Source organism: Macaca fascicularis, chromosome 6, assembly GCF_037993035.2.
Source record: "Macaca fascicularis isolate 582-1 chromosome 6, T2T-MFA8v1.1".
In the NCBI taxonomy this organism is placed as follows: domain Eukaryota; kingdom Metazoa; phylum Chordata; class Mammalia; order Primates; family Cercopithecidae; genus Macaca; species Macaca fascicularis.
The window spans coordinates 1395698-1408584 of NC_088380.1; the positions used below are offsets into that span (position 1 = coordinate 1395698).

Below are 12887 nucleotides of genomic sequence, written 5' to 3' on the forward strand. Positions count from 1 at the left end.
TGTGGACGGCAGGCAGTGTGGACGGCAGGCATTGTGGACGGCAGGCAGGCAGTGTGGATGGCAGGCAGTGTGGACGGCAGGCAGTGTGGACAACAGACAGTGTGGACACCAGGCAGTGTAGATGGCAGGCAGGCAGTGTGGACAACAGACAGTGGACAGCAGGCAGGCAGTGTGGACGGCAGGCAGTGTGAACGGCAGGCAGTGTGGACGGCAGGCAGTGTGGACGGCAGGCAGTGTGGATGGCAGGCAAGCAGTGTGGACGGCAGGCAGTGTGGACGGCAGGCAGTGTGGATGGCAGGCAGTGTGGACGGCAGGCAGTGTGGATGGCAAGCAGCGTAGACAGCTGGCAGCCTGCCCAGCACCCATTTATTTCTGACCAGCAGCACCCTCGTGTGGCCTGCATGGAGATTATTGGACTAAAGCCCAGGCCGCTTCCCAAGGACTGGGGCCAAGTCCCTCTCCTAACCCCGGCTCCAGGAGTCCCCAGGGGCAGGAGGGGTGGAGCTGGATCGGGGTCACGGGCTCGGTGTGCTGTGTGCTGACGCTGAACTGGGCCATTCTGTGCATGGGGCTTGCACTGCACCTTGTGAAGGTGGAAGCCCTGGGTCCTTCTGGAATCTGTTTTGTAATGAGGGTTTAGGGGACGTGAATCCTGGGGGTGCCCTCCCTGACATAACCTGGCTTTCTGCCATGGGGCCCCAGGCAGGGTCTCAGCTGTGCGAGGAGAGAAGCTCCGCTCCCAGGACACGCAGTGGGGATGGGGCTAGAGGAGTCGGCCTTTGCAGGGAGCTGTGGAGCCAGGCAGGTCATCCCCGGTGGCCGGGCCCCTTCCCTTCAGGGCTGGTGGCCGTCTGACTGCAGACTTGGCTAACAGGCTGGCCTCAGATGGGACACCTGGCACAGCTCTTCCAGTGGGCCTTGGGCCGTTTCGGAGGAGATGGGAACCTGGGCCTGCACTCCCAGGGCCTCACACTCTGACCTGTGTCCGCAGGGTCCCCTCCTGTACAAGCCAAGCAGGAGCCCCAGGGCAGGGCCTCGCACCTCCAGGCCCGGTCCCGCTCCCAAGAGCCGGACACACACGCCGTGCACCACCGCAGGTCGCAGGTGCTGGTGGAACACGTGCCATCCTTGGAACCTGCTGCCCGGGCCCTGGACCCACAGCCCCGGCCAAAGGGGCCGGAGAAGCAGTTCCTCAAGTCCCCCAAGGGCTCCGGGAAGCCGCCTGGGGTGCCAGCCAGCAGCAAGTCCGGGAAAGCCTTCAGCTACTACCTGCCGGCCGTCCTGTCCCCCCAGGCCCCTCAGGACGGCCACCACCTCCCGCAGCCTCCCCCGCAGCCCCCACCGCCACCCTACGGCCACAAGCGGTACCGCCAAAAGGGCAGGGAGGGCCACTCGCCACTCAAGGCCCCACACGCCCAGCCTGCCGCAGTGGAGCACGAGGTGGTGCGGGACCTGCCGCCCACGCCAGCGGGAGAGGGCTACACGGTGCCGGTGATCCAGCGGCACGAACACCACCACCACCACGAGCACCACCACCACCACCACCACCACCACTTCCACCCGTCCTAGTGCCGCCGCCAAGCACACCTCGCTCCAGCACACCACGGCCCGCACCCTCGGGACGGGGAGCCCAGCACCCCCAACCTCCGACAGCAAACAGCAACTGACTGCAGGTGCTGGTGTGACGGAGGCGGCACAGCTTGGACACGCGGACAAGGCCCAGGGGCCCTCTGCTCTCCTGCCCTCGATGCCACGTGGCGGTGAACACATCTGGGCCGCTGCGTTTCCTGGCTCTAAGGCTCATCTGTGTCACCCATAAAACTACTTTCCTTTACAATTCCAAAATGAGGTCCTAGAGTGCGCAGGGAACGCCCGGATGCTTGGGGTGGGTGTTCCCCCCGGGCTTCAAGCAGTGGCCTCCGTAGGCTGTCCCAGTGCGAGGCTGGGAGCGAATGGAAAAGCTGAAGCTTTGCCTGGCTTGTGCATCATGAAGTCAGAGGGGACAGGGCCAAGGGGAAGCAGCTTGTGCTTAGCAGGGAGCATCCGCGGCTCCCTGCAGGAGGCCAAGCAGCAGACGTAGCAGAAGGCAGCAGCGCTAGAAAGAGAAGTGCCAGAGTGGGGAACCCAGACCAGCGAGGAGGGACCACAGGGCACAGGGAGCCCCGACGAGCGAGGAGGGGCCACAGGGCAGCATGCGGCGGTGGAGGTAGGCCCTGGTCCCGGAGCCACAGCAGCTCAGGTGGATGCAGGACACAGTCAAGGCGGGGAGGGGCAGGGCGACAGATGCTGGGGAGAGGCAGAGGCTTGCGCTTGGTGCGGCCCAGAACACGGGGACTTGAACATTCACTGTCCAACACTCACGGGGCGGCTTCTGTGACGTGTCAGCTTTGGAGAAAAGTGTGTCCTCCTGCAAGGGTCAGGAGAGGGTTGCAGGGTTGAAGGACGTCCCAGTGACATTTCTGAGTCTTGCAGCTTGCGGGGGTCCACATGGTTACCCTGAACAGGAACGTGCGGGCGCTTTCCAGGATCTGGTGGGCCCGTGCCAACATTTCTGAGTCTTGCAGCCTGCAGGGGTCCACGTGGTTACCCCGAACAGGAACATGCGGGCGCTTTCCGGGATCTGGCAAGCCTGCACAGCAGTTTTGCGTTTACATTCCTCATTCTGTTTTTAAAGATAAAGCAAATTGATGCCAACTGGTGACAGATGTTTTTCAGGCCTAATAAATATATCTGCATTTTGTACCATGCCACACCTTGTATTAAAACAAGCTTTTCAGAGAGAGATGGTCGGTGCTGTGGTCGGTCGGTCCCCTCCGCCAGCCCGTGGCCGAAGGCGTGGAGAGCAGGCTGCCTGCGTGGGGCTCTGGGAGGAAGTGCGCCTGTTCGTCTCGGCTTAGAGGACGGTAAATTTACATGCACACACACAACTCCATAATTACAGGTAGGCTTTTTTGTTTTTCCATTTTACTGCTCTAAGAAAACCCCGAAGTTCAGTTCACGGTAACAGGAACACGAGGCTGCGCGAACCCAGCTTTATGGAGAGAAGCTGGGCTCTGTGTGAACAGGAATCTGTGGAGAAGCCACGGCCTTTGCCAGCTTATTTGCTGCTTCTCTGTGGACAATGTGCCCTGCTCCTGGGTGTTTACAGACCCCTCGGGACTGCCCAGTGGTGTCTCCTGTGAGCACAGGGAGGGATTTTCGGGGTTCCTGAGGCCAGAGCGCTCACAGCGTTTCCAGGCACTTCCGAGCCCCTGGAGGCACTGCCTGGCCTGGTGCCTGGCAGCCCCTGGTTTGGCGATGACTGCATCTCACTCATGTGGCACTTGCTTTGGGGATGACACACGAGGAAGATTCATCTGGGGGTGCAGTGATGTCACACGTGGCCTCACGCTGAGGGGACCTTGTTTGTTTAGTCCCGGAGGACCTATCAGACCCCAAGTGACATCGCCGACTGGAGATCCCTGCACACCCTTTGGGCCAGGCTCAGCCAACCGACTGGGGAGGAGGGAGGCTCTGCCAGGCCTGGGCTTCAGCCTGCTTTGCCTCTAAACCTTGGTGTTAAAAACGAAAACGGTCAGTGCAGACGAAACTCCAGCAAACACAAGACAGGAGCAGAGTTGTTCTGGTCTGGTGCTCAAAGAGCCCCGGAAACAGTCGCTGACACCACTGCCAACTCCAGCTGCTGGGGCCTGCCTCACCCAGCAGGGCCCTTGGTGCCTCAGGGTGCCACACTTGAGCCTGAACGAGGTAAGGGGAATGGACAGGGCTTGGGTGTATGTCCCCTCCAAGTCACATGTTGAGATGTGATCCGCGGTGCTGGGTGGGGCCTGTGGGAGGGGTTTGAGCCACGGGGGTAGATCCCTGGCAAATGGCTTGGCGCCCTCGCCATGGTGATGAGTGAGCTCTCATTCTGAGTTCGTGGGAGATCTGGTTCTTTAGAGCAAGGGCTCCCAACCCCCAGGCTGTGGATTGCTACCGGTTTGTGGCCTGTTAGGAACGGGCCACACAGCAGGAGGTGAGCAGTGGTGAGGGAGCACGACTGCCTGAGCCCCACCTCCTGTTAGATCAGTAGGGGGATTAGATCCTCGTGGGCCTTCGAACCCTGCTGTGAACTGCGCATACGAGGGATCTAGGTTGGGTGCTCCTTATGAGAATCTAATGCCTGATGATTGGAAGTGGAAGTTTCATCCTGAAACCATCCCCCCACCCCGTCTGTGGAAAACTTGTCTTCCATAAAACCAGTCCCTGGTGCCAAAAAGGTTGGGGACTGCTGGGTTAAAGGAACTGGCACCTCCCCCTCTCTCTTCTGCTCTGACCATGTGACATCCCTGCCCCTCCTTTGCCTTCTGCCTTGAGTGGAAGCTTCCTGAGGTCTCCCCAGAAGCTGAGCAGATGCAGGCACCGTGCTTGTACATCCTGCACAACGGGGAGCCAAATACACCTCTTTTCTTTATAAATACCCCAGTGCCAAGTATTCCTTTATAGCAATGCAAAACAGACTAACACAAGAACCACAACCCCCTCCAAAAAAAACCCTGCAAAAAACACACATGCACAGAAAGTGAGCCAGTGCTGAATGGGTGTCATTCATTAAACACCCACGTGTAAAGATTGGTGTGTCTCGTCAGTTATGCTGCAGCAGCTTGGCCTGGGCCTGGGCGAATTGTGTGTGTGAAGCTGTTGGGTACCATGTCCAGCAGGCCTGGCACGTGGCAGATGGGAAGGGACACAGCACAGGATGGCATCAGGTCCTGCTCTGGCTCCCGGGTCACACCCGTCGGGGGACGTGGGTGCCACTAGAAGGAAGGCCATGCATCACTGCAGGCGAGACAGAGGCGGAGGCTCCTCCGAGGACTCCCGGCACACAGCCTGCTCCTGGGGCAGCTCTACCTGCCGTTCGGCCAGGTCTTCCCACCATGCTGGCGCCAGGAAGGCTTTGCTGCAGGAGACCGGGTGACAGAGGTGACACAAGGACAGAGGCCTGTGTCACAGAAACCAAGAGCTTTGTTCTTTCTTACGTTTGTGTAGACTTTGACTAGCAGATGATCTTGTAGCTGAACCAGCCTGTATCTGAATGAGTGGGAGTGACCTGGTGTAAATTAGTGAGTGAATGGGTGAAGGATGAGTGGGTGAGTTAGGGAATGAATGAATGAATGGGTGAATAAATGAATGGAACAGTGACTGAGTTTGTGAATGATAGCGATGAGTGAGGGGCTGAGGGGTAAATGAGTACGAGTAGGCGAATGAATGGGGTGGGTGACCGTGAGTGGTGAGTGGGTGAATGAATGGGTGAGGCGGGGCACGGGTGGATGAGCAGTAAGTGAATTAGTGTGCAGATGAGTGGGAGAACGACTGGGTGAGTGAATGAGGGAACGAGGGAACGAGTGGGTGACTGCTCTAGCCGAGTTCTTGCTCCTTGGGAAGCACCCACTGAGGCGAGGAGGCAGCCTGGTTTTCGGGTTCCCAGGGAAGGGGACACCTCGGGGTCTCTGACTGGGCCCTGGTCCCAGACGTGTGGGTATCAGTGGGTCCTCAAACCTCCCTGCTGGAATTTGTGAGCACGTGGCCCTCAGGACAGCAGGCCCACCCCAGCTGGCCACTCCTGTGCTCCAAGTCCCGGGTGTGGATTCCTGGGTGCAGCCAGCACTCACCCGTCAGGGGTCTGAGGACAACGCTGCTCTCACGGTCACTCTCCTGTGGCCTGAGAGCCAGAGCAGGACCCGCCACCCTCCTGTGCCGTGTCCCTTCCTGTCCACCATGTGTCAGGCCCTCTGGAGACGGTGCCCAACAGCTTCACACACATAATTCACCCTTCGACACACACGAGGCAGTGTTCCAGCACGTTCAGTCACGTAAGCTTCACCACAGCCATTTCGGAACATTTTCACCCCAAAAAGAAATCCATACCCCATGAGCAGCCTCCCCCCATCCCCCATCTCCCCCATTCCCTCAGCCCACCCCCGGCACCTGTCAGTGCACACCCTGCCTCTGTGCCTGGCCCGCTCTGGCATTTCGCGTTAAGTGGAGTCCCGCAGCGTGAGACCCCTTGTGTCCAGCTTCCTCCAGAGCGAGAGGCTTCCAAGCTTGGCTCCTGGTTCTAGCTGGATGAGGCCCACAGCAGGCACAGCCTGCATGGACTCAGCATGTTCTCAGACCGCGTCCAGTTTGGCTGCTGTGAACCTGCGTGCACCCGTTCCTGAGGCCGTGCCACACACCAGGAGTGGACCTGCTGGGGAAGGGGCAGCTCTGTGTCTCGCACTTTCAGGAACCACAGGCCCTTCCCATGTGGCTGCAACCCCGCAAGAAGGGTCCGATTCCGCACGTCCTCACCGTGGTTCTCCACTGTTTTGGCTGTGGCCAATCACAGGCGTGAGGTGGCATCTCACCGCGTTAGAACGTGCTGTCCCCACTCAGGTCAACTCTCTGGGGCCTCCATCCTTATATAAATTATAAATCAAATGGCTGGGCACGGTGGCTCACGCCTGTAATCCCAGCACTTTAGGAGGCTGAGGTGGGCAGATCACTTGAGGTCAGGAGTTTGAGACCAGCCCGGCCAACATGGTGAAACCCCATCTCTAGTAATATACAAAAATTAGCTGGGTGTGGTGGTGCATGTCTGTGATCCCAGCTATTCGGGAGGCTGAGGCAGGAAAATAGCTTGAACCCGGGAGGCAGAGGTTACAGTGAGCTGATATGGCGCCACTGCATTCCAGCCTGGGCAACAGAGACTGTCTCAAAAATGAATACATAGATTGGGTCATTTTAACATGCAGCACTAGGAAGTTTGGGGTAAGGTCAGTTCCAAACTGATGACATGATTTAAAGCCCTCGTCCGATTCATATGGTCACTCTCCAGCCACCTGCGTTGGCTGTGGCTGGTCAGCCCTGACGCTGCTGCTAGAGAAGGGGCGGCTAGTACCATTTTCTCCAGTTGTCTAACTTTTATGCTGAATGAGACTCGAGAGATTCTTCAGCATACTCAGATTTCATCGGACTTTATTTTTCTACTAACAAAATCATACAAAGAACAAAGACAGGGAACCTACAAAAGGAAACGGAGTCAATTATAAATGGCCGTAGTTACTGGTTACATGGAGTTGATAACAGAAAGGATGCCTGTTGCTTGCTTGCAGAGGCTGCAGCCCAGGGTGGAGGCAGAGCTGAGCCCTCACGAGCCATTTGGTGTGCGGGACTGAGCGGCCTTCAGAGGCATCCGGCACACAGGGCTGTTCTCCAGCCACCAACCGACATTCAGAGCCAGCACCCAGCGGCCACTGTGCCTCTAGCCTGCTCTCCTCCAGGTGCAGGGGACACAGGACCTGCTGGCCCCATTCATACACGGAGGAGAGTTTTGCTGCTTAACTCACACTTAGCCAAGGCAGGCAGAGGCTGTGGGAACTGCTGAGCCCCGCTGTGATGTCCGGGACATGCTCTAGGCCTCCGTCACTCTACAGCAATGCCAGCCTGGTGCGGAAACCACTGTCTGGAGGCACAAGTGCAGCCTCTGCCCTGATTTGAACTTCGTTGATGGGGCTGATTCCCTCGGGAGACCGTGCAAGCCGGACGCAGCCCGAGGCCTGGCCATCTGGGGCCTCCAGTATAGAAGCAAGCTCTTTATGGACAACCTCCTTACCATGTAACTCCCTGGGGTGTTTAAATAAATAAATACGCCACACACAAAGGAAGGCCCAAGTCGGTGCCACTGCTCGCAGTCTGCAAATGTGACCACAGCCTGTAAAGCAAACTCACAGCGGAAGTGCAAAGTGTGCTGGGCCCTTGAAAGGTATCTCTTCAGTGCCGCCGCCGCCGCCGCCTCCACGCAAGGCACAGGCCATGGAGGGGACGCCCGGGACTCAGCCAGACAGGTCCGACGCCAGGCGCCACTGCTGCCCGAGGACCTCCCACGCAGGGGCCGTGTCCACCTTCCCTGGAGCGCCCGGGTGGGGATGGCACGTGTGAGCCGGCTCAGAGGCTGAACCATGTGCCGTGCTCCTGGGGTGGGGTGGGATGGAGAGTCCTGGCTGTCATGGGCCGTATGGGAACTCGGTGTTCACTCCGTGTGCGTGTGCCCCTGGGTTTCAGTGCATTCACCTGTGCGAGGCACTGACGGCAGCGGTGGCTGTGGGCTGGGCCCTGTCAGTGCTTATGAAAAGAAGTGGCTGGTTTTCTGAAGGCGGATGGAGACTCGGATGGCTACGAACACAGCCCGGCATGGCAGAGCCACAACTGGGGGCTCCTTCCTGGAGCATAGGCCCTGACGAACACACCGTGTTCACCACACACACAACAGATGATCCACCATATTCCAGAAAAGCTGAGTTCCCTTTCCAGATGGCCCCAGCCCACGCCTCAGCTCGTGGAACGCGGGCCTGCTGAGCCCAGATGCTCCCACACGAGGGTGACACGGGCATGGACAGAGTCCTCCAGCCTCCCTGCCTTGAGGTGCAGAAACACAAAGACAGTCAAGGAACACAGCGACTCGGAGGTGACCAGGGCCCTGAGCGGAGCCACGGCCAGGGCTGACGTTTCACCTTCATCACCAGGGACAGCTTCAGCTCCGGGTGCTCTTCCAAGAATGTTCTGGATGGGGTAGAAATGCAACCTAACCACTGGGTAAGTCCAGCCAAGAAAAGAACTTCCAGAAACCAAGGCGAGGGCTCGCTGGCGTCTTGTGACCTGCGAGAAGATGCGGCCACGTCCAGGTCACTCCTGCAGCAGTGTCTGCCCTCGGACGCAAGGAAATCGTCCAGCCGCGCCCTTGCTGGTTGAGCCTGTCGTTTAAGGCTGCTGAACAGGAGAGCCCCAGGTGACGGGCCTAGAAACTTCCGTAGGAAGCCCCACGGGCAGGTTGGGTGGCATCACTGGGGGACAGGTGTGTTTGCTGTTTCCCTGGGCCAAGCCCAGGTGCAGGCCACCCACGCCGTCCTCCGTGCCCGTCCCAGCGTGCCGCAACGCTGTTGGGCGTTAGGAGTAGATGGTGATCACCTCCCGGCCGCCACCCCTGACCAGGAGGACTCTGTTCAGCCCCTCGGTCAGGACCTCAAGAAACTCCATGTCTGTGGTCAACAGAGTTAAGGCCAGAGCTGATCTCACCTGGGCGTGTGTAGCTGGAATCGTGTTGGGAGCGAGGTTTTATCCTCTTCCTAGTTAGCTAAGATTTGATTTGTGAAAGCCAGAGCCAAGGTGAGAAGAGGGGTGGGGATTAGAGAGACCCCCGGGCACAGAGAGGCAAGGCAGGGGAGAGAGAGGCCGGTGCTCAGGAAAGAGAAGGAGCACCGTGGCCACAGGAAGGATGAGCAGAGACAGCGACAGAGCCCACGGTGCTGACCCCACGACAGGGAACCCCAGCCAAAGGACTGGGTCCTTGCCAGTCTCTAGGGGACCTGGGCCACAGCTCCTGACCAGGACCCGCGGAGGACATGCCCTCACTGGCCCCAGCTCTTGGTGCCGACCTGGCAGGGATGTGCCAGGCATCGCCCTGTCTGTGCCAATACGCCCAGATGCACCGCGGAGTTCTCCTTCCCAACAAAGCACAAATTCCCAAAGCTGCGGCTAATTGGGGCCTTAAAGCCGAGCTGGGCTCTTCACCTCCCACCATCGTCCGGGCAGGGTGGGGCCGAGCCCCAGCAGAGGTCCCACGATGCACAGCCGCTGTGGGGGTGCACAACAGGGAGCCTCCCAGCCCCAGGGCAGCCCTGAGCACCCGGAGACAGTGGGGCTGGTACTGTAGTCGGGTCCTCCCTCTCCCACACCAATGCAGGGTTGGCCTCAACTCTGGCCCCGTCACCACTGGCCTCAGAGCCCCACTCCATCCCAGTCGCAGCTCCCAGGGCCTGGGGCTGAAGGAGAGGCGGGAAGCCAGTCTCGCTCACAGGACCCACAATCCCAGGTCTCAGTGAGAAGCCGCCAGGGGATGCCCACATGCCCAGCAGGCACACTGCGGGGAAGGATACAGTTCTCGTCTCCCTGCCGGTTTTTGGGGGGCCCTGGCATGTTGAGCAGGACCAGTTGTGCGTCCTGGGACTTGTTGAGGACGACGCCATTGAGCTTCACAGCCGTGTGCATCCGCCTGACGTTGGACTGGTCCCTGCGGGGGAGGTGGGCACGGTCAGCGGGCAGCAGGTGCGCCCCACGCTCTGGACATGAGGCTGAGCCGAGCCCTGATGAGCCACATTTACACGCGCTGGAAAGGGCTGTGTGAGTCAGGATCAGGCGGTTCCTCTGACCCTGAAGGATGCAGAGGCGGCCGCTCTGAGCGAGAGGCGCTGACTGCAGCGGGGCGGCTGTTCAGCAGTGGGTGCTTTGGCCTCCAGGCACCTAGAACTCAGCACACTAAGGCTGCCAAGCTTCTAAGGGCTAGTCACACGACACAAACAACAAGCGCTTTCTCAACTACATCTACGTCTGCGAAGCAGGCAGAACAGAGTGGAAACCGTCTGGGTGTCCCGTGTGCCTGACGCCTTCAAGGCTGACATTTCTCTTGACATTCACGGCGTTGCCCCTAAACCCCATGTCAGACGCTGCCAAGCACCACCTGTCAGGCTGAGCACACGTGGCCTCCTCTCCCCTCCTCTCCTCTCCCCTCCCCTCCGGTCCTCTCCTCTCCTCTCCTCTCCTCTCCTCTCCTCTCCGAGGGTCCTGATACGACTGGGTCCAGGGCCCAGAAGCTCAGGAAGGAAAGACCCCGAGGAACCCCCGGCCTGTGCAGCCATCGCTGCTGAAGCTCTCGGGGGGGCAGGGTCTGCCGAGAACTCAGCTGGAGGCACAGGCGCTCACAGTGGCCACTATTGGGGTCCCCTCCCACAGCCCACCCTGCCCCTGCCTGGCCAAGGGCTAAAGGACAAGCACTTCCACTGTGTGGCCGTCCAGCCCCGGCCTTCCGTCCTCACTGACAACGCAGCTCTGCTCCACGGCCCTCCCTGTCTGCTCTCCGAAGCTGCCGTGGCCAGTCCATGTCTCAAAGTGTCCCTGGCAGCCTGGGCCCGGCCGCGGCCCCCCAGGAGACTCCCCAGCCAAGCAGGTTTGGGGACACTGCAGAATCAAGCTGTGCAGTGCTCAGGCCCCTGCGGGACAGAGCTTACCTCCCTCCTCTACCCCATGGTCCCCTCCCTAGGCAGGCCCCGAAACCGCAGCAGAACTGGCGTTCCAGGAAGCCACCTCGGGAAACGCCGGCAGAGGGCAGCCCTAGGGGAGCACTCGCGTTTCTGTGTTGGAAAAACCCGGCCCGTGTGTGGACCTGCAAGTCAGAGCGGGTCTCAGGCCAGCTGCAGTCAGCACAGTCGTGACCGTGGCCCCCTGGGGAGGTCACCAGTGCCCTGGACGCAGAGGGGCGGCGGCGGACAGACAGAGGCCGCCCATGCAGGGTCACGGAGAGGCCCCACGGACGCCGTCCAGGCTCACGCCCTTTGATCCACTTGACCCTTAAGCCAAATAAACCTGATCACAACCACCAATTTCCAGGAGGAACACGGAGAGGCCTTTCATCTCCTCTCCAGCTTGGTCTAATTACAGATGGGGTCTCTGTCCACAGTACAGTCAAGGGGCTTTCGTCACAGGAACTTGGAACTTTGAATTCGACTTCTGGATAGACCACAATTACCAGTGTGTCTGGGGACAAAGAGCAACGCCAGGAAGTGAGACCAGGCCAGGGGCAAGGGGGGTCGGAGAAGGCAGCATGTCTACAGCAGTGAGTGCTGGGGGGAAGCAGGGACCTGTCCCTTGGCTGCTGGTGGAGTATGCCGGCTGCCACAGCAAGGAGGACCAGTGCAGACACAGGCACAGATAAGCACACTAATGTGTATACGCACGCACACATACATGCAGACACACTGACATGTACACACAGGCATGCAGTCACACTAATACACAAACACGTGCACACACTATCATGCACACACAAATAGGCGTGCAGTCATAATGTGCACACAAACAGGTGCAGACACACTAACATGTAAGACATGCATAGTATGTGCAGACATGCATACTAACACGTACGCAGACATGCACACAGGCAGGTACGTGTCCACCTGCAGGTGCGCTGACAGGTACATGCGAGCACGCACACAAATGCACAGACATTCCTACGTGCGCTCCCAGTGACGTCACAGTAAGCTGCGCACATCTCACACCTGCACTGCCCAGAAGAGGTCAGGGCCCAACCTCCAGATCTTCGGAGGACTTCTAGCCCAACCCCAAGGAACTGCTGGGCCAGGAGAGTCAGTGCCGTCCCAAACGCACGCCCCACATGAACACAAAGCCCATGCTTCGTCCATTCTGGCCCACCTTCTCCTGACCCTACAGGCCTGTGGGGACCTGCCCCTGCCCCAGCCCAGGAGAGGCAAGCCCTGGTGCTGGGAGGAGGCACAGGTGCCACTGCAGGTCCCCGAGTGTGCGTGCATGTGTGTGTCAAACCCTACTCCTGGGTCTGCGTCCTCATTCTGCAGCTTTAATTAATACGCTATTCTGAAGGCACTTTCAGATTCACAGAATGGAGCAGGAAGTACAGGGATTCCCTACACGCCTCCCACACAGCTGCAGTTTCTCAAGTCTGATTAATTCAGATTTCAGGGTTAAAGATAAAAAGGGAAGTGTGGCCACTCAGCCAAGGCGTTCCTCACTCAGGCCCCAGGCACTGCCTGCCCACAAGGAAAACACAACCCAGGCGGTTACTGGCAGGGGCAGGCAGGGGACAGAGACAGCGTCGAGGACTCCCAGGGAGCAGCTTGGGGGTCCGTCCAGGGTGCTCCCTCCCACCCACCCCGGAGCTCAGACACAAGCAGCTCCCACCCCAGGGTCCGACCACACAGAGAACTGATCTGCAACCCTCTCCGCCTGGAGACTGAACGGTCAATCCCCAGGGTGTACGGCTTTAACATGGAAGGCATTCC

General features: G+C 59.4%; 2 protein-coding genes across 31 annotated transcripts in view; one reads left to right on the forward strand and one right to left on the reverse strand.

Moving 5' to 3' along the window:
- Positions 1–2780, forward strand: part of NKD2 (NKD inhibitor of WNT signaling pathway 2) — a 35046-nt gene extending 32266 nt beyond the window's left edge. For all 23 annotated transcript variants that reach the window (XM_073993110.1, XM_065546065.2, XM_073993105.1 and 20 more), the window contains one exon: positions 992–2780. In XM_073993110.1, the coding sequence (XP_073849211.1) occupies positions 992–1569 (578 nt within the window). In that variant the 3' untranslated portion in view covers positions 1570–2780. The remainder of the gene's footprint in view (positions 1–991) is intronic.
- Positions 2781–6979: 4199 nt separating this feature from the next.
- The window catches only part of SLC12A7 (solute carrier family 12 member 7), a 103361-nt gene continuing 97453 nt past the window's right edge, over positions 6980–12887 (reverse strand). For all 8 annotated transcript variants that reach the window (XR_012413555.1, XR_012413556.1, XM_005556543.5 and 5 more), the window contains 2 exons: positions 9954–10087; positions 6980–9056 (listed from right to left, as the gene is read on the reverse strand). Coding sequence is in view for 6 of the 8 variants with exons in the window: in XM_005556543.5 (XP_005556600.4) it covers positions 8965–9056; positions 9954–10087 (226 nt within the window). In the remaining 2 variants the exon portion in view is untranslated. The remainder of the gene's footprint in view (positions 9057–9953; positions 10088–12887) is intronic.